This window comes from Cryptomeria japonica, chromosome 1, assembly GCF_030272615.1.
Source record: "Cryptomeria japonica chromosome 1, Sugi_1.0, whole genome shotgun sequence".
Classification (NCBI taxonomy): Eukaryota; Viridiplantae; Streptophyta; class Pinopsida; order Cupressales; family Cupressaceae; genus Cryptomeria; species Cryptomeria japonica.
This window is the reverse complement of record NC_081405.1, coordinates 367,203,115-367,225,086: the sequence shown is the minus strand read 5'-3', so window position 1 is coordinate 367,225,086 and position 21,972 is coordinate 367,203,115. Positions and strand designations below refer to the sequence as shown.

Here is a 21,972-nt window from a genome sequence, read left to right as displayed (position 1 = left end):
TATGTATAAAATGGATTTTGGAATTGTATAATTTGGAAAGATAATGAAGAATGCAGTGTAGTTTGTGTGTTCTAAATGTATTATTATGTTATCATTATTGATTTCTTGTATTTTAAGTTGGCATCCTTTTTATGCATATGTGTAAAACATTGATGATTTGTGATATTGATGTGATTAAATACACTCATCTCCTAGTTTCTTGATTTGGATGTGCTAGAGTATAACCTATCTCTTTGTATGTCAAGGTTTGTTATCATTCTTTCTCCATTGTTGCATATCAAAACTTATTTTGTATTAAAATCCCCTGTAATCTATTATCATGAAGTCCTATTTGGTATTTGTACATGTTTTCTAGTAGGCTTTTTGTTATTCATTTTCATTTAGTTTTGTTCTTTCTCTTTTTCATAGTTTCAGGTTAAAAATACACAAAAACCCTAAAACCCTATTATGCAAGGGAGGTGCTCCTCTCAAACATAGAGGAAGATTGTTATTCCGTAAGGATCTCTCCAACTATTGGGACATTTGTCACCTCTCTTTGGGCAAATAGGACCAATTTCGGAGACGAAATTGTAGTGACAAATTTGTTAACCAACAAAGATGCACTTAAGGGGGATGTTAGTGTAAATAAATACTTTATGTATATAATTTTCTTTTAGCTTACTTAGGTAGAGTCCTATTCATATTCTTTAGTCTCCATTTAAGGACTTTTAGATATTTATCTCACCTCATGTGGTTGAGACATGTGTACTCACTTAGTGAGACACCTCTTGCACACACACATGCCACTTACACACTTGTCAAGTGTGATTACAAGTGCCCCACATATATAGAGGGGTGGTTAGTTAGCCAACATATACTACCTTCTCAGTTCACTAGATTTCCTATATATGCAAGGAACTATGTACAACCATCTCATCTCGCATAATATCATTATTTCAGTTGTTGTATGCTCATTATTTGTGGAAGCTTGGTTCTTTCTTGAAGATCTTGATAAACACTAACAATCTACTTGTAAGAGACCTACAAAAAAAATGAATGTAATTGAATTAATTATATATACATGAGTCAAAATTTCAATTTATGAGAGAAAATTATGTTAATAACAAAAGATAGAAAATTAGATCTTAGAAATTATTTACATTTAAGTGATGCCTACCATAGAAAAATTTATCTACTATTTTGTCACAATTTGAATGCACAAGTAGTGGTCATTAATCCCATCTAGTTGCAGGAGACAAGGAAAAAATGATTAACTATAATTAGGATATGACTTAAGGCAAAATAAGAGGATGGATTGAGGGGAGATATGTATTCAAGCTAAATTACTTTAGTTCATGTGAGAAAATTAGCTATAATTGATTGATGACTTAAGGGGAGGTAAGAGGATGGCTTAAGGGGGATTAAGAGGATGACTTAAGGGGACATAATAGGATGACTTAAGGGGAGTTAAGAAGGTGACTTAAGGGAATTTAAGACGATGAATTATGAGGATATAAGAGGATGACTTAAAAGAAGCTAAGAGGATGACTTAAGGGGAGCTAAGAGGATGACTTAAGATGATATGCAATCACTTCTAAACTTTTTAGGGAATCACAATAAATTAATTAATTATATATCAACTATTAATTAAATATACAACTAAATACTTGCCTATAGTTATTTATTCTATTGTACAACTTAGATCCTCTCTTTTTTCTAATGCATCTATATTTATCTCATGCTCTTTCATAGAAAGTGTCAATAACTCCTTTTTCATAAGTCTCCCTTGATATTTAAATTAGTTTTATATTTTTTACCACAATCATATATTAGTAGTCTATAATCCTCTTATGTGTTTCATAAAATTCAAATGTGGGAAAACCATGCTTTTTTATTAGATATTTTTGTAGCTAGCTATCAACAAAAACCAAAGGACCTATTGGATACTCATAGATATCATCATCTATTGTAGGATGTAACAACTTATGTTTTTTTTCAACACATCAAGCCAACTAATACTCCATTTCCTCTTCATTCCCCTCAAGTGCAAAAACAACATACATATGTGTCCTACAAAACACAGACACACACACTTGATTATCGTCTTCAATTGTTTCTTCATGTTGATCATGTGTTTATGTAGATGTCAATGATCTTTGTTTCCATTCTTCAACCCATTCTATATTTTCACATGCTTTCCAATCACTTGCAATACAAAATGCAAAAATAGGAGAACTCCCTTGTCAATATAGTCTATATGCTTATTTTGGTTCACTCTTAAATAAATGTCATTTTTTTGTTGATCCATTGATTGTCTCACAATCATGTCGAGTAATAATATTCTCTTCTTAAACTAACCAAAATAATCGTCAAATTATAGTGTTCTTATTTGATTCTATAGATAATTTTGTATAGCATCAATCCACAATTACATGTTATCTCTAAATTTTGTTGCATCCTCAAATCTTATTTGCTCTCTAGCAAGAGCTCTTTTCACACATGCTTTAGCTCCATCATGTTCTATCTTCAAAAAAGCTCCACATATGTTGGATATTGTTTTCCTTGTAAGCACTATGTAGCCAATAAAATATTTGAGTATTTTTTAATTGTATAGTACAATTATTTGACCATATGAGATGTTCTACCATCTATATTTCTCTTTTAATTTTTCATAAAATGTATTGATATAATAATGGAAAATTTTGATGAGTGTAACCGATTGTCACTCAAATAGAAATGTTTATCCCTCAAAAAATTTCATTACCTTTTGTACTATCATCTGGATGTCTATATACAATATAAACAAAGATGGTACTTTGCGTTAAATTATAATACTGAGATTGAATTTACTCTTGTGGAGAAAGAGCATAATTTTTTGTATAGTTAACCACTGATAGTATAGTTCCAATTAAAAATGTGTATGTTTTTGTGTTTTTCCCAATGAATAAATAAATAAATAATATAGCCACAATAATTATTTTTGGATCCTTCCCAATATGTGAAAAAATAATGATTGATTGACATATGCTTCACTAATACAAATGTGACAATTGATTTTGTTTCTTTTAACAATTAATTGATAATAAACTAATATGGATGCAAACAATATTTCTATCATTTTTTAATTTTAAATAATGCAAATGCTATCTATATGATTGATTAAATAGAAATACCTTTTTGTCATTTTTCTTGTAATGCCCCAAAGCTTTCACCCAAGACATTAATGGACACATTTTTCATCTTACAAATTTGACATGGTGCCGATAGATGTTATCAAAGAAGAATTATCATATAGTTCACTAACACACTATGATCATCCACTCTATTCATAGCCTCTTAAGGAGGTTGCTCACCAGCTTTGGATTGATGAGGGCTTATAGAGCGCTCTTTTTCTCTCTCCCCGGAGTGGTTATCCCCCTTCTCACTAGAACAATGAGAACTATCTACCCAAGTTTCTACCTTCCTAGGATAAACCAAGCTAAAAGCTTAAGGAGCAACTCTATTATTCGAGGAAGGCCAAATCTCTCTTTTGATTGATTCTCTTTAGATTTTCTTGACCTTCCTAATAGGTATGGTAATGTTTAGAAATCATCCCTTTCACAAACAAGAATAATCATTAAACCCAATCATACTCACACAAAAATTACATGCAACAAGCAAGAGTACAACCTACATATCTTAATTATGATATGATTGATTTATCCTTTTTCAAATAGGAGATTCCCCACTACTAATTTTAGAAAAATCTCTCTAAAGTTTTCTTCACCTTTATAGGTATGGTAACACGGTAACACTTAGAAGGCGTCCCCTTCACAAACAAGTAACCATTAAGTCCAATCACATCCACAGAAAAGGCACATGCAACAAGCAAGCACACGACCTAAAGATATCCATTGTGATATCTATTGCTTACCCTAGATATTTTATTTAGACATGTTTTTTTGGTATGTATGATTCAGATGGTGCAGAGTGTATATATAAAACATATTATTGGACCACAATACTACGTCGTGGCCAACCAGGCCATGGCCTCCAAGCATTTATAACATTGAATGCGTTACAGTCTATAATCTCCCCATTATACCCACTTTCTGCAGAGTCCTTGCATTGCTTCTCCATGAATTTTGTACCCTGATCTGTCAATCGATGAATCTTGTTAGGAATTAAAACCCAAATGGAAATGAAGCCAACTACCCAAATGTAAATTATTGCATTGTACTGACTGGGAAAGAGCTGTTACTGCCCATGTGGGGGGTGGCCATCACTTAATGCACCACTCATCCTCATCATTCCGAAGATAGTGACTCCATAGCTATCCACATCTTACAGTAATGCCTTCAATTTAATGGGTCTTTTATTGCTTTTTATATAACGAAGGTGACTGTGGGAGCTCTTGACTATCAAGAAAGGAGGCAATGGGGATGTACATTAGTTCATTGTTTTTCCTCTTGTTCTGCTCTACCTGCTTATGTTCTGTTGAGGGAGCTCCTGCATATTTTGTGTTTGGAGATTCACTGGTGGACAATGGCAACAATAATTATGTTGCTACCACAGCTAGAGCAGACAGCTATCCCTACGGAATAGACTATCCCACTCATCGAGCTACTGGTCGATTTTCTAATGGCTTGAACATTGCAGATTTTATTAGTAAGTACAGTCAGTAAAAAATAATTGAATACTACACAAAGTACCCAAGTTCTTCATGTTTCTAGTGCAAGAATTTAAGCTATTATAAACTTTAGATGAATGCATATTTATATAAATCTCTTTTATTATTTCTAGATTGTATTTTACTCTTACAAGGTGGTTCCTTCGAAAAGATTAAGCTGGAATCTATTACGTATGACATACTGTGTACCTAACTCTATAAACTTCAGATGAATGCAGTTAATCTCTGTAATCATTTTTACGTCGTATTTTATTCTTAACGATCTATTAGGTATGGTTTTTAATTGATTTTTTTTGGAACTGATGATGGGTCACTGAATGTAATCTAAAGTATCTATTAAAAATACAGTTTGATTTCAGAAGTAATTTTTTGAATACAATATAAATGGAAAAAACAATGTCAACTAGAAAAAAATTGTTATTTTAGCATGTGTCATTTTCACTTCTTTTTCTTTTATTGTTGTGCTATCTACTTTCTTCATCTTAATGATAGATCACTGAGAGCGATTGAAAGCATTGATTCAAAATAATACACAGTTTGATTTGAGAAGCAATCTTTTGAATACAATATAAGATCTATTTTCATTTCTTTTTCTTTCTTTTTCATGCTATCTACATTTTTCATCTTGTTGATGGATCACTGAGTGTGATCTGAAACATCCATTCAAAAAAGTGATCTTTTGAACATAAATTGTAGAAAAATACTAATGTCAACTACAAAAACTTTGTTATTTTAACATTGTTGTCATTTTCATTTCTTTCTAGTTCTTTCTCATGCTGTCTACTTTCTTCTTGACAATAAGTTGACAATAGATTATAGTGTGTGATCGGAAACATTGATGTAAAAAAACTCACATTATCAAATTCCATTTCAAAATATAAACATTAATTTTAGCAATAAATTGCAGGCGTGAAGCTTGGGGCAGAATCTGTGCTGCCATATTTGGACCCTTCCAATAATGGTGATACATTGCTAAGGGGTGCAAATTTTGCCTCTGCAGGCGTTGGGATTCTTAACGACACAGGAGTTCAATTTGTATGAAATGCTGTATTCTTCATACACTTACCATTCTTAAAACTATTATTCATTACTTATAATGGGATGGTTTTTTTGTTGCAGGCAAATATTATCAGGATCCCACAGCAGTTCGAGTACTTTGTAGAGTATCAAAACAAGGTGGCCCAAATCCTTGGAAGTGATGAAACGGCCAGACTTGTTGAGGAGGCTCTTTTTTCGATTACTCTGGGAGGAAATGACTATGTTAACAACTATTACCTGGTTCCTGTCTCTCTGAGATCAGTGGAGTATACATTACCAGATTATACTGAGTTCATAGTTTCTGAATATGAGAAATATCTCAGGGTAAAATTCTTTTCTTTATCATATATTATAATGTTTCTTGATAGAAAATTGTGCAGTGTTTGTCATTAAGATTCTCGAAATAGATTATGGAAATTATGTTATATTTTTTAAATTATTCTTTACCCATTAAAAAGAAATTATATAGTTTTAAAAAAAAAATATTTATATATAATAAAATATTATATTTTTAATTAAATGAATTATTAAATGAAATTTAGAATTTTTTCACAATTATTTATTTAATAATTGACATTTAAAATTATTTTATAAATTTATCTTATTTTGAAATTTTATGATAAAAATAATATATTTTTAAATGTATTGTTATATGTTGTCTTTTTATTTGAAAAAAAAAAGAATTTATTAAGATGCGATAAATGATAAATATATAATCTAAAGAATTAGATTTAAATAAATTAATAAGTTAAAGATTAATAAAATAAATGGAATGTTAGAAGGTGTATAATTTTTTTATGATGTTAAATGTAAGAATTATTATTTTGATTTTATAAAAGTGACTAATGAATATCTTAAAATTTCAATATCAAATTTAGGTTGGAAATTTTATTTGGGTTTCCATCTAATATCTTGTTGATAGATGAAATTGCATATGATTTTATTATGTTCTAGTGTGATTATATTTCATGTTGTTACACACCTTTGAATCTTGTGCATCTCTAATGACATCTAATTTTAGACCTATGTGTTGTTATTAAAAATCTTTGGGACTTTTCTATGTGAAGTGTAGAACTTCCTTCTTAATCAAAGGTCAATTCTTATTTTTATAATCTATTCTCATATCATTCCAAGATGATACATTCTAGAATATCATGGTACTTGTCTTTAAATGTGGTATTCTAGAGAATAAATCCAAAGAATTTGACATGCAAACTAACATGCAATAATGCAATTTGATGAAATGGTTAATTAGGGGACGGTCACGATTATGTCTAAAAGATAAAATTACATTTGTGAGCCAGTCAAAGATGAGAAAACTGATATGAATAAAGATGGATTAAAACTTGCGAAATGACTATAAATTTACTAAGTTTTGTTATTTTGTGTGTAAAATTTAAATTAAGTTAATAAATATAAATGAAGAGAAAAATTAAATACTTTTATAAAGATTTTTTGATTTTGTTGACCTTTTCAAGGATCAACTAAGACTCAAGCCTAGCTAGAACCTTCCATTTGTTGTTGGACTGCTCTACATTAAGCTACTAGCTCCTTTAGGACCAACCCATCTTTGGTTTGAGTGTGACTTATTACCAAAGATCCTCTTTGGCTTGACACCATCTTGAATTTTTCATGGACTAGCTAAGACTCAAACTTAAGATCGTCTGATTGCTATTGAAATGCTCTACCACTAAGCAACTGATCTTTATAAGACTATCCATATTTGATCCAAATGTGACATATTATCAAAGAGAGCTCATCCAAGTATAGCAATATACAATAAATCTTTAATAATATTAAATTGTTGTGTCAAGAGATGTTTTATACATTTTGTCTTACACAAAACGCTCAAGCTTTGATTTGTTTAGATGACTCATTATAACAACAAAGAGTCTCATATTCTCATATCATGACCATATATACAATAATGCAGCGATTATATGAATTGGGAGCAAGGAATGTGCTAGTAACATCGACAGGGCCATTAGGGTGTGCTCCTGCAGAGCGTGCAACCAGGTCTCGCAATGGCGAATGTGCCGAACAGCTACAGGAAGCTGCTTCTTTATTTAACTCACATCTCAGCACTGTCATACAAAGACTCAACAACGAAGCTTCTGCACAGATCTTCACCTTTGCTGACACATATTCTATGAATATGGGCGTCTTCAGCAACCCTGCAGCATTCGGTATTCCTTTCGCTTTTCCTCTCCTTTATCGACTAAAATACCTTGTCTTTTGTTCCAAGTAAGAGTTTTATAATGGGTTTTGTGGTCTTATATAGGATTTGAGGATTACACAGATGCATGCTGTGGACAAGGGGTATACAATGGTATTGGGCTATGTACAGCAGAGTCAAATGTATGTTCAAACAGAGATGTGTATTTGTTCTGGGACAACTACCATCCCTCTGAGAGGGCGAATAGGATTATTGTCGATGAGATTTTTGATGGGTCTTCTGCTGTTATGAGCCCTGTCAATCTCAGACAGATGTTGAAGCTTCAAGACTGACATATGGGTGAAAATCAATTATTCATTTGAAAGCTTCAAATAGAATAAGCCTCTATTTTATAATCTTTGCACTATAAATTGCATTTATAATTATGTGTAATAAATCTTATTAATTGTTATGAATAAAAAGATATTTATCAATAAATAAACTTTTGTTCTAATTGGGAATCTAATTGTAAGGTTTTCTTAGTTCTCACATTTTTATTATTATTCGTCATTCATTAAAGAATTAAATGATGGATTTTGAGTATTAAAACTTCCTTATTTTGAGTTATACAGTATACAAGAATAAAATTTTGAAATCTTCCAATCACTAGTCTTCTTATTTCAAATAGTCCCAACTTGTTATGAATCATACATATCATTCTATTTCAAACATCTAATATCTCTTTTTTGTAATTTGATCATATTTTCTACTTATTCTAATTTGCCCACTTTTTACCGAATATAATTATTACCAGTTGACTAATACATCAAAATATTTGAATTGAACACCTAAAATGTCATATTTAATGACAATGCCCTATAACACTAGTTATGACTAATTTACCATCACAAATAGTCAATTCACAACAGAGCATATCAAGAGCATTATCAAGTAGAAGTAGTTTAGCATTGCACCAATCATCAATAGATATTATAGCAAGAGATTCTACATCAAATATGTTTTCTATCTTCAAAATTGTGCAATCAATGAGAGAGTTTTGACTAGGAGTTAAGGAGGTTTTGTACTTCAATTCTTTTAATGAAAACCCAAATGACATTAATTGCACCTTATTGGCCCCAAAAGCATATGTTTTAAGTGTATATGTTATAAAATATTATTGTAGCATAAGAGAAAATCACTTTTATAAGGACATTTGCACTATGATAGGTTGTAATAATAGATGATGGTATCCAAACACATGGAACAGGTCAAAGGTAGACTTGTGACAAAGCTTCATCATGTTTCATTCTCAATTCTCAAATTCATTCATCAAACACATTCATGCATAAACCTTCCACACCAAGATAAAAAAGAGCTAAATGATTATAAATTATCATCTAGCATATCAAACTTACCGATCTTAATTCTTATATATTTAGGGTTAATTAAATCATTTGATTTATTATTAAAACCTAGACATTTGTAGAAATTCTTTTTATCTGAAACATTTTGGTGATCTTTCTGTATGATAAATCATGTGTTGGGAAAGGTGTGTTGTACATCTTATATAATGAAATGATAATGCTAATAGTATGAAAATAAGTATTTAAGGTGTATTTTAGAGGTATGGATACTCATGGGTTAGGCATGCTTTGAGATACTAGGATAAATATTTAATGTGGGTGTCACATTAATAAATATTCTAGAAAAAAATAGTTTCAAAGACTTAATTTGGGGGTCATGGTTTAGTTAGCTCATGGTTTATGTAATACCACACAGTGGTTTTGTGCAAAATTGTAAAGACGTCAATCTAGGATCTAAACCTAAACTACTCTTTATTCATAAATAAACTTAAATTTCAATCTCTAAGCATATTTTATACAAGAAATAAGCAAACATCGAATATGGATATAAAAACATTCATAGATATATCATTATAATGCAAATGAATAATACAATTTCATACTAAGAAGTTCTTATTTCCTACTTAGGCTTCCAAATTGCCTTAAGAATATACAAGAAGATGAATCTGTCGATCTTTAGTTTGAGTCGCTTCCTTCTATCCTTTGAACGCAGACGAGAACAAGAATCAGGCACTTTTTCCGCCCAACCTTGAAGCTTACGCTTCCTCGGAATTCTTGGTCAATCAAGAATACCCGACCCTGCATGAATTGATTTAACCAAAGAATTCGAAAGCAAGAGGGAATCTGGTGCATGCCTAGATAATATATGCATTTTCATTTTTCTACTTCATTCTAAGAAACAAGCATTTGCTATCATACTAGGATGTGGTAGAGAGCATGAATAAGGAATTTCCATCATTTTCTACGGATAATTCAAACAATAACTCAGCCAAGTATATGCCATGCATAGCAAAATAATAGTTGGAAAAAGCAACTATTCTCCCTAAAAACATCCACATTCGGCACCCATCCTGAAAGGTAAATTTTCTAACTCAAGCTTAACCCTAGCTTGGTTCCCTCAAACACAAATTCCATTGAGAATACAATCTTTCTTTTAAAACAAAAATAGAGATATCATTTTCCTTACTAATCATTACTTGTCTAATATATCTATCGAAGACAATCTTTCATATTTTGGAAAATGATAAACTTTCATAAGCAATAATCTTAAAATCAATCTTTTGACTAAATAAGGTACATGCAAAAGAAGGTGTTATACATGTATGAATTTAATCTCATATATAACCAAAAGTACGCAAACACATTCTTAAAATAGAATTAGAACTAATTATTTTTGGACAAAATACAATATTAACAACATCTTTTCTCTAAATTCTTTTCTTCTATTCCATAATGGTTTACAATGCATTTCAAATAAAATAATAATAATTGCTACCCATTTGGACATTCGTACCTATCATCTAAACTTCCATTTCTATACATTTATTACCAAATATAACAAATAAAAATATATAAGAAAAAACCATAAACAAAGGAATTCTAACCTCTTAAAAATACTTGATCTAATTTGTACGACCTTGACGTTCTTTCGTCCAATAGTTCCTTGCCTTCTTCACAAGTCTCTCTCAAAGCTATTCCTATCAAATCTATCTCTATTCTATTTATTCTCTTTCGATAATATCAAATTATCTTCTCATCTCTTCTAATCTATCCTTCCCTTCAAGAGTTTATCGCCCTTCTCTGCTTGAGAAAATGATTGAATGAATGTTTTTTCCTCTCGTCCTCCATCTCTATTTATTCACTTTTTCCCTACGTTTACTCCTTTATTAAGGGTTGGGTGATTGCAAAGGTTTTGAAGTCTTTTACCCTTATTTCCTCTTATTCTTCCATGTTTGAGAGATATGGCATCTTTTGTCATAGTTCTACTATTATTGTGCAGTCTTTATCGGTCGAATGGAGAGTTGGAGAGATGTAACAAACTCTTACTTGATTGCATTCAATGTTTTTCTTGTTATTTCTACCAGTTCTTCACACGTTTTGCTTTGTTTATACCACCATTATAGTCCTTTTTTTCCTTGCTGCGTGGAATGGGGAAGTAAACTGAGTTTTCAACATGTGCTGCATGGAATGGAGGAATAAACTAAAGTTTTTAAACATGTGCAATGGCAGTTTTTAACGCTCCATTCATGACCACACTCCCTATTTGTGCTATGATTTGATTGCATGTTAAGTCAACGTTGGAATCATCCAGTTCTTGCATTTAATCACTGGTTTTTTACTAAAGTATTGGTTTTAAGTTCCAACGTTTGCATGATATCAAACTCTATGTTAGAATCCTCTTATTTCTATAGTTAGTCGCTGGTTCTTGCATCTCTAGTTAACTAAAGTCGTTTTAATTCCAACGTTTTGCATGCCATGTCACTCGACTCAAATGAGTGGTTATTTTAACTCCAAGTTAGTTAATAGTTTTGGTTTGATTGGTTTGGCCATGCATTAATGAAATGGAGTCTAAGCGGTCTTCGTTTGGTCATGCGACGTAGTCGCCTTTCAAACTAATTCCACCACCCATTTAAAATGCGACTATTTAATAATAAACTTAGAAATATTTAAAGTTTATAATTTATATTCCTAATTTGAAATATAAATAATAATCTTATATGTTTAAAGTTATATAATTTACGTATATGTTAGATAAATACATTTTATGAATAGTCATTTTTATAGCTTATAACAATATTCATTTTAATTAATATTTACAATTTTGCCTAAAATTCTATATTTACGAATACGTGTAATTGACCAAATCAAGTTGTCTACCAAACGACTAATCATTTCATAAACTAGGTCTTATAATTCAATTTATGTAATGACTAATTAATCATACTAAAATATTTAATATAAATCATGAACTATATTCACTTTTGAATATACAAGTTTATAATCCATTTCTAATTCGTACGACTGAAATGAAATTCTGAAAAACCAAACATACTTTGATAATTTCACACAAAGAAAATGAAATCATGGAATCGCTATATAATTCAATCATTAATAAATTTTTGATTCTATATGGTCGAATTTCATATAATATTTCATTCATAAATGCAAAGATAAATGTATATGCAAATGTGGTGTGTGAGATTCCCTTTTTCCATCGAAGTTATTTAGTTAAAATCAACTCTACCTGATTCGTGTTCTCGCCTTCGACCTTGTTCACCTGATCCTGCATCACTTGCACTCGATAGTTTATCAGTATTGACAAACCCAAATAAAATAACATTAAATGTCGAATTTCATATCAATTGCAAGAATTAAAATACATGCAATATTTCCTCACACTAGATTATGAATTATCTAATCTATTTTAATTTCAAAATCACATTAAATCTTTAAATTGCACATTATTAAATAAAACGATTCGTGACAAAAATTGTTCAATAAAAGCAAGTATTGGAGTAGTTGTCGAGGTTGGTTAACATAAACTTTAGTTTGTTGGCTAAGGTTGGATTGAATAACTATTGTAGTTTGCATGTATATAATATGGAATGGTTGTCTACATAGTTACATAATTATAACCATCTTGTTCACATTGAAGAATACAATTAGGGAGCTTGATGCTTCAAAAGCTTGCATGGAGACTCTACAAGTATATTATAATCTTATTTCTTGAGATAATACATAGTGTTTGGGTGGTTTTGAAGGCTAATTTTTTTTCTTGAGAGGGCTTTCTTAGGGTACACCCAATTTAATCCTGTGGTATATTTATTATTTTTTTGTATTGTGTATTTTGAATTTTATTTTACATTTGTTTCTCTTATTAGGGTTATGAGAAAATAGTATGTTTTACTACAAATTTCCATTTATTTAGTTAGATCACAATTCTTAGGTTGTGGGAGGAGAGACACCCTTGGTTTGAGTGGATCATGTGCATAAGGGGATCCATGATCTTGAAGGAAAATAAAAAATACTAGAACAATTGGTTGGTATCATCCCTTATAGGGATATGTTAGAGTTGCTCAAGGTTTGGTCATATGGCAGGCTAGCCCTTGATCATTACTAGTCCTAAAGAGATAAGTCCTAGCAAGAAATATGACCATGGCCACTTTGCTTCTCCCACCATTCACTATCACCTCAACTTGAACAATACCATCAATAGCTAGTTGAACTATGCTTACAAGTCTTTCCTCTTATGTGCCATCACCATTGGTGGCATTGCTTACCCTCAACCCAACAACCATCAAAATGATTATAAGACTTGATTTTCAAAGCATAGTAGAATATTTTTTTTGGTACGAATACCTTTTATTCATGGAATTAGATTTTTTAACTTTCTTATAATTGACAAAAAAAAAATTATAAGTACAATGTAGTGGTATCAGTGATTTTGTAACTTGGAGCTATTTATACTACAATGCTAGTCTACAAATTCTAGTGTTGGCGATCCTTTCTAAGACAAGATGTAGAGAAACAATGAGATGGATGGATAGAGTAGCTATGATTTATGTTGGAGTACTTTGCGATGTTTGTGCAATTTTTTGTAAGAAGTTCTTTTAGTCACTTATAGTTATTTTTATTAGAGCCTATAGCAATTATTTTCTTTTAGAGATTGTATTTTAACTTTATTGTATGGGAGTTATTGATGTTTTAATTGAGTTATTTGATTGTGTTGGGATCATATATGATCTTCAATTATGAGATGTTGGTCATTACATCATGGCTAGATCTAGATAACTTGTAGTGGAAATTTTGTTAGCGATGTGATATTGTTCCATAGAGGACTCTAGATATTTTTGTTTTGTAGTCTTGGCATGATATGGGTGCTCTTGGAGTAGATTTCTCCATTGGAGATAAATGATTCTTTTATGAAGATGTAAATCATGATGTCATGTGCAATTATTGATTCTATAAATAGAGATTTGGAAATGATTTGAGGCATGGAGACTCTACAAGTATATTATAATCTTATTTCTTACGATAATACATAAAGTGTTTGGGTGGTTTTGAAGGATAATTTTTTTCTTGAGAGGGATTTCTTAGGGTACACCTAATTTAATCTTGTGGTATATTTATTATTTTTTTGAATTGTGTATTTTGAATTTTATTTTACATTTGTTTCTCTTATTAGGGTTATGAGACAATAGTATGTTTTACTACAAATTTCAATTTATTTAGTTAGATCACAATTCTTAAGTTGTGGGAGGAGAGACACCCATGGTTTGAGTGGATCGTGTGCATAAGGGGATCCATGATCTTGAAGAAAAATAAAAAATACTAGAACAATTGGCTAGTATCATCCCTTATAGGGATATGTTAGAGTTTCTCAAGATTTGGTCATATGGAAGGCTAGCCCTTGATCATTACTAGTCCTAAAGAGATAAGTCCTAGAAAGAAAGATGACCATGGCCAATTTTCTTCTCCCACCATTCACTATCACCTCAACTTGAACATCATCAATAGCTAGTTGAACTATGTTTACAAGTCTTTCCTCTTAGTGACATCACCATTGGTGGCATTGCTTACCCTCAACCCAACAACCATCAAAATGATTAAAAGACTTGATTTTCAAAGCATAGTAGAATATTTCTTTTGGTACGAATACCTTTTATTCATGGAATTAGATTTTTTAACTTTCTTATAATTGACAAAAAAAAATTATAAGTACAATGTAGTGGTATCAGTGATTTTTTAACTTGGAGCTATTTATACTACAATGCTAGTCTACAAAAACTAGTTTTGGCGATCCTTTTTAAGACAGGATGTAGAGAAACAATGAGATGGATGGATAGAGTACTTATGATTCATGTTGGAGTACTTTCCGATGTTTGTGCAATTTTTTGTAAGAATTTCTTTTAGTCACCTATAATTATTTTTATTAGAGCCTATAGCAATTATTTTCTTTCAAAGATTGTATTTTAACTTTATTGTATGGGAGTTATTGATGTTTCAATTGAGTTATTTGATTGTGTTGGGATCATTGTCACAACCCTCCTTTATCACTTTTTGATTTGATACAATTCTATTATATTTTTGGTTGAGCTATTAAAAATGATTGAATAAATATGATAAAGAATAAAAATGGACACACACACACACTTGGAGAATATAATTCAAAAGGCATTATTTTTATTTTTATTTATTTTCCCACTCCCAATTATGGCACATGTTGTAGGAGGAATTAGAAGCTTCTAGAGGAATCTTCAATGCCTTGCATGTAACTCCCCCACTAGGTTTTTTTTAATCAATTTGCATGAGTCCAATATTGGAAAAGAATCTCATCCTTAATTAATTTCTCTAGAGAGTGGAATTGAGGGATTTTTCCTATATATTGTATGCAAGTTTTCAAAAATGGGAGTTGGTTAGTCTCTGAAGAAATTTTTCTCAAATAGTTATTTTGGTAGTCATGTTTTCATTTTGGAGAATAGTTAAGGTTGTTTTGGAGAAATTTTTCCAAGCTTGAAAGGATCAAGGGAGGCTAATTGAAGAATTCATAGGGGATTCTACATCAAGTTGCAAGTATCCAGGTTCTTTCAATTTAGTTTATTTTATTTATTTGAATCATGCATCTTATACTTGCTTTGAATTAGATTAGTAAAAATCTTGTTTCAATTCCTTCTTGAGAATTAGATTAATCTTGTTTCAATTCCTTGCTGAGAATTAGATTAATCTTGTTTCAATTGTTTGTTGTGAATTAGATTAATTTAATAAAATCTTGTTTTAGACACTTGCTGTGAATTAGATTAGATAAATAAAATCTGGCTCATATTCTTGCTAAGAATGAATCAATTTCTCATGTATGAGAATTTGTTTTCCTATGAATGAAACTAAATGGGAATAAAGATTTGTTTCAAATCTTGTTATTTTTATTTTATTCATTTATTTCCTATGAGAAAATCTTGCTAGTGAATGAATCAATTTCTCACGTATGAGAATCTGTTTTCCTATGAATAAAACTAAATGGGAATAAAGATTTATTTCAAATCTTGTTATTTTATTTTATTCATTTCTTTCCTATGAGCAAATCTTGTTGTGAATGAATCAATTTCTCCTGTATGAATAAATTAACTTCCCTACGAACAGAAAATGCTTGATAATAAGATATAAACCTCATGTATTCATTTCTCTCTCTGAAAAATGAGGTATAAATCTCTCTGTGAATAATTGTTGAAAAAAAAAATGAGGTATAAAACTCTCTGTGAATATTAGTTGAAAATTGAGGTATAAATCTCTCTACGAATAATCCTTTGTGTTATTCATTCCTGTGAATAAATCCTTATTCTCATTTGTTTACATTATTATTTTTATTTCACATATATCTGGTTATATACTTCTCTCTATGCTTAAATAAATTGAAAACTGGAAACTATATATATATATATATATAAAGTATTTAAATTATCGTTAAAAATTTATGCAAACACAATTTACGCGAAATTGTACGACGAAATTAAATTGCATGGGATAGTGGACCGACGCAGGGAGGCGATGGGGCGGAGTTATTGCCGCAGGTTAGTGGTACCCACTGGTACCCTCCACTAACCTGCGGTCACCGCTACGATAATGGCTACAAGGTAGTTGAGGGGACCACGACGGTCCCCTCATCACTACGGGCCTACGCCCGCAGGTCCGCAGTAATGATGGGACCCGTGGGCCCCTCCCCACTCCTCATTGCTTTAAACAAAGACCCCGTGCCTTATTTTGCTAATTAAAATTTTTTTTATGTATATTAAATTTCAATTTAAAAATTGTTAATTTTTGCTTAGTTAAATTTTAAGTTTAATTCTTATAAATCCTTAAGTTAGTAGATTTAAATCTAGGAAAATTTATAAGTAATTAGGATCATTGTATAGTGAATTTGTAATTCCAAAATTTATGTGTATAATCTCTCAACCCATTGGAGATTTATTGGGTTACTTAGTCGATAATATTTAGATTCATTTAAAGCAATTAAGTCACAATATTATGATTTGATCCGAAATTGCCAAAATTCTAAACTAATTGTTCATTTTGAACTAGTAATGTTATAATTAATTATTCTCATGATAGAAGTAAGCATTGCTTCATTTTGCATGTAAATGACACTATTGTTTTTACATCATCGAATTACTTATATATATTAATTTGCATTCATGATCAAGTTACATTTCCATCATTTTTATGCAAATTGCACGTTTTAATACATGAGTTCCTAATTGTCTTTATCATGCAATCATATATTAAATAGTTTAGTTGTAGAAGAATGAAAATTCTATCAAGTAGTAATTGAATGCCATCAAAGTAGTTATTTCAATTAATTAAACCTTGCAATTGCGTACATTCAATTCATAATTGTTTTCATGCATGATGTTTTTCATGGCTCCTTAGTTAGAAAACTAAATAAAGAAGGATGGAAACCAAAACCTAGAAGCATTCGGTATATACAGTGCCTCTAGGTCACGCTTACGGGTAATGCCATCGTGTTGAACTACTGTACTTAATGCCTAATAAAGCTGCATCAACGACGTCTGTGGCATCGTCCCTATAAATCATCGGGGAATAATAAGGGACACTTGGAAGTTAAAATCCAAGGGGCAGGTAATCCCCCTAGGATCGATAATCTAATAAGATAATTCTAAAATGATCTTTCATCCGCTGAGTTAAACCATAGTAAACTCCTATAGGGATGTTTGAGTGAAATTCTTTTATGAAATTGATTTAATCTCGAAGAATTGTTGATGATTGAGAATTGGTCAAGGGTGATGCTTATGATAGGTATTAAGATCTAATTGTTTTAGGCCACAAGCAATAGGCCATCTTGAGCCTTTGCTTAAGTGCTACCACCATGGGTAGCAACCATAGACAAACTGTTTGGGACATTGACCCTAGAAAGGGTTGCATACCCATTAATCAATTTACATCAAACCATAGAGTAGAAAATAGAACTACATACTTTACACCTTGATCCCATGCCGAAACGGGTATGTAGGTAGTCTTGGGACGGAGTTGTCCCTAGTACTCAGGCATTCGTAGGTGGGGTCTAAGTTTTGGTAAGAAGAAGGATTGAGTAGAATCCTAATTTGAAAGATAAGTATAATAAAAAGGAAAAATTAATTCAATGCATACTCAGAAGGAATCCCATATGGATTCGCTTGACTTCCCGAGGCTTTAAGCCAAATTCCAAGGTGGAATTCAAGCTTGTATTATGTTATTTAATTACTCCTAAGGACAGCAACCTCGGTGCACTCCTATTAGAAGAGTGTAGTATTTAGTGAGTGACTCAGGAACTGAATGGTTCCAATGAGTCTAAGTCTCTGGCCAAAGCATCCCCTATCCTAATTGGATAGATGCCTACCCCGTATGGGTAGATGCCTATCTCATACTGGATAGATGAAAGCTCCCGCCCCGTATGGACAAATGCCTAACCCGTATGGTTAGATGCTCATCCCAGATGGATGAATCCCTAATCCTAATGGATGGATGCCCAGAGTATGTGATTGAATCAAATACAAATGATTAAATTAAACAAAAAAGAAAGAATGGTCAAATTTTGTTGGGTTTAGCAAGGTGGGTTATTACATGTGGTATTAGAGCAAAGGTTCAAATCTAGGCCTTGTGCTCACTTCAATTTACACAACTAAGGGAATTTTTTGCAATGGTAGAAATTAAATTTTAAAATCTTAAATCAAGAACTAACTACATATTTAACTTTCAGGTAAAACCCTAGAATGGCTAGAGGAAGAGGAAGAGGAAGAGGAAGAGGAAGGGGTAATGGAAGACGTACTACCACTAGGAGATAAAGGGAAGAAAAACATGAGGAAAATCATGAAGAAAACTATGAGGAAGACCACGAAGGGGACCAACATAACCCAGGGAATAACGAAGATGGGGTTGAGGCTATAATCAACCTGCTAACTGAACAAAGGGATAAAATCAACTTCCTAAAGCAATCAATGCAGGACCTTAGGACAAGGCAGAATGACATTGAAAATCGAAGTGGTACTGAAAATGGAAACCCTGGTAGCAATCAAGGGAATATGATGGGTAATAGAAAAGATAATAACATATTGGAACTCTCCAAGGACTTAAAGAAAATCACCCTCCCAAGTTTGATGGGAGGCAAATTGGTGAAGGAGCAGAGAATTGGTTAAATGAAATGGAAAAGTATTTTGAACTAAGAGATTTTAGTGAAACAACCAAGGCCTTATGGGGTTCCTATCAACTCATAGGGGAGGCAGCTAGTTGGTGGACCAACACCAAGGAGCAAAATGGGTATAGCAGGGATACGATCACATGTGATCAATTTGTTCACCACTTTCGAAAAAGGTGGCTCCCTCAATTGTTCTTTGATGAGAAGGTGACAGAATTCCATAATCTATGTCAAGGGCCCCTATCAGTCCAACAATATTGGGATAAGTTCACCAAATTGCTTAAGTATGTACCTATGTACTAGAAAGATGAAGAAGGCCAAGCGAGGAAGTTCATTTTGTGACTAAATACCAACATAGGGGTAGAGGTTGACATGCATGGACCTAAAAACATGAACGGAGTGCTTGAAAAGTCCCTAAGGAAAGAGAGGAAGATTCAAACACTAGCAGGGCAGAACTATAATGGGAACCACTCTTTTAAAAGGAAGCAGGAATTCAAGGGGAACACTAACTTCAACAAAAGTCAAAGGAATAATTCTTCCAAAAGAAGGCCACCCCCTAATCAATATCAGAGGAATGGAAATAATAATAATAACAGGGGCAATAATAACAGAGGCAACTATAATAGGAATGACCAGCAGAACAAGATAACTTATCCACCTAGGGCCAATGAAACAAGGAATGATCCCCCTAGGAATCAAGGCAGGAGGGGTCCTCCAGGTGGATGCTTCATGTGTGGGGGAAACCATTTTGCTAGAGAGTGTCCCAGGATGCAAGGTCAGATTAGGGCCAATCAACCCCAACAAGGTCCCCAACAAAGGATTCATGTAGTGGTTAGGAACCAAAGAGCAAGATTCCATAATGTTCCCGTGGAAACTATAGGTACACTATTTGAGTAACCAATTTCAATTCTAATTGACATTGGGTCATCTGAATGTTTCATCTCACCTGAATTAGTAAGAAAATATACATTAAAAGTTAATCAAATGGAGTCATCATGGACGGTTCAATATGGGGATAAGGCAACTAGGGAAGTAACTAAGTGTTTGCTGAGGTCAAGGGTACAATTTCCTGAGTTTGAAACAAGGGTAGATCTCTATGTGGCACCCCTAGGATTGTATGATGTAGTTATTGGAATGAGTTGGTTAATAGATCATCAAGCTAATGTAGATTGCTATAACAAAGTTCTTGAATGTTTGGATGATGTGGGGGAAAGGGTCGAAATCCAAGGAAAGTTTAACCCCATTAGTATAGAAACCATATCAGCCATGCAATTAAAGAAGGAAAGAAGAAGAGGAGGCCTAATCTATATGGTTGAAATTGATGAAGGAAAAGAGGAAAATACCCCAACCTTTGAAAATACCCCTTTCTTAAAAGAATTCAAGGATGTATTTCCAAAAGAATTACCCAGCTTACCCCCTAGAAGGAAGTTTGACTTTTCTATCGACGTACTACTGGGAGCTGAACCAGTGTCAAGGGCACCTTACTGAATGAACACAACTGAATTACAAGAGCTCAAGATGCAATTAGAGGAACTCTTAGCTAAGGGATTAATAAGGCCAAGTGTATCACCATGGGGAGCACCAGTCTTATTCATTAAGAAGAAGGATGGAACCTTAAGACTATGCATCGACTATAGGATGTTGAACAAGGTCACAATAACGAATCGGTATCCCTTACCTCAAATAGAGGATCTGTTTGACCAAATGAAAGGAGAAACAATTTTCTCAAAGATAGACCTCTGGTTAGGATACCATCAACTCATAATTAAGGAGGAGGACATTCCAAAGACAACTTTCAGGACTAGATATGGGCATTATGAATTCACAGTAGTTCCGTTTGGTGCAACCAATGCCCCAACTGCATTTATGAACCTAATGAATAGTGTACTCCATGAGTACTTGGACAATTTTTTTTTGGTATTTCTGGATGACATATTGATTTACTCTAGGAATGAGGAGGAACATTTAGTAGACCTACAAATTATTTTGAAAAGGTTGAGGGAACATAAGTTATATGGGAAGTTGTCAAAATGTGCCTTCTTCAAGGAAAAGATTCACTACCTTGGGGCATATAATATCAAAGGAAGGAATAGCAGTTGATCCAGATAAGATAAAGGCAATAGTAGAATGGCCGACCTCTGAAAATGTTTCAGAGGTAAGAAGCTTTATGGGGCTAGTAGGGTACTATAAGAGGTTTGTGGAAGGATTCTCTAAGATAGCAAACCCCATCGCCTCATTACAAAGGAAGGGTAAAAGGTTTATTTGGACAGAACAAAGTGATAAGGCATTCCAAATTTTGAAAGGGAAACTAACTGCAGCACCCATTCTAAAAGTACCATATCCAAATGGACACTTCACAGAACTGACGCTTCTATTGAAGGTTTAGGAGGAGTACTTGTCCAAGATGAAGGGGTAGTAGCTTATGAATCCAGGAAGCTGAAAACTCATGAAGTTAATTATGCACCCCATGACTTAGAGTTAGCAGCGATTGTGCATTCCCTACAGAAATGGAGACACTTCTTACTAGGGAAGCCCTTTGAGTTAAAGTTAGATAACCAAGGACTAAAGTAAATCTTTACCCAAC

At 32.4% G+C, this 21,972-nt stretch overlaps 1 protein-coding gene across 1 annotated transcript; it reads left to right on the top strand.

The window, feature by feature from the left end:
* The first annotated feature begins 4,395 nt into the window (after positions 1-4,395).
* Positions 4,396-8,257, top strand: LOC131069071 (GDSL esterase/lipase At5g33370). The gene is made up of 5 exons (XM_058004382.2): positions 4,396-4,626; positions 5,556-5,683; positions 5,768-6,010; positions 7,620-7,872; positions 7,968-8,257. Exons 1-5 carry the CDS (start codon positions 4,401-4,403, stop codon positions 8,192-8,194), a joined length of 1,077 nt encoding a protein of 358 aa, XP_057860365.2. The 5' UTR covers positions 4,396-4,400; the 3' UTR covers positions 8,195-8,257.
* The last annotated feature ends 13,715 nt before the right edge of the window (positions 8,258-21,972 follow it).

What these genes read in the sequence shown, in the direction of transcription:
- LOC131069071 (XM_058004382.2), top strand. Translation starts at nt 4,401, where the DNA reads ATGTACATTAGTTCATTGTTTTTCCTCTTGTTCTGCTCTACCTGCTTA. An exon ending in GAACATTGCAGATTTTATTA is followed by an intron (nt 4,627 to 5,555) that starts GTAAGTACAGTC and finishes AATAAATTGCAG; the next exon opens with GCGTGAAGCTTGGGGCAGAA. An exon ending in CAGCAACCCTGCAGCATTCG is followed by an intron (nt 7,873 to 7,967) that starts GTATTCCTTTCG and finishes GGTCTTATATAG; the next exon opens with GATTTGAGGATTACACAGAT.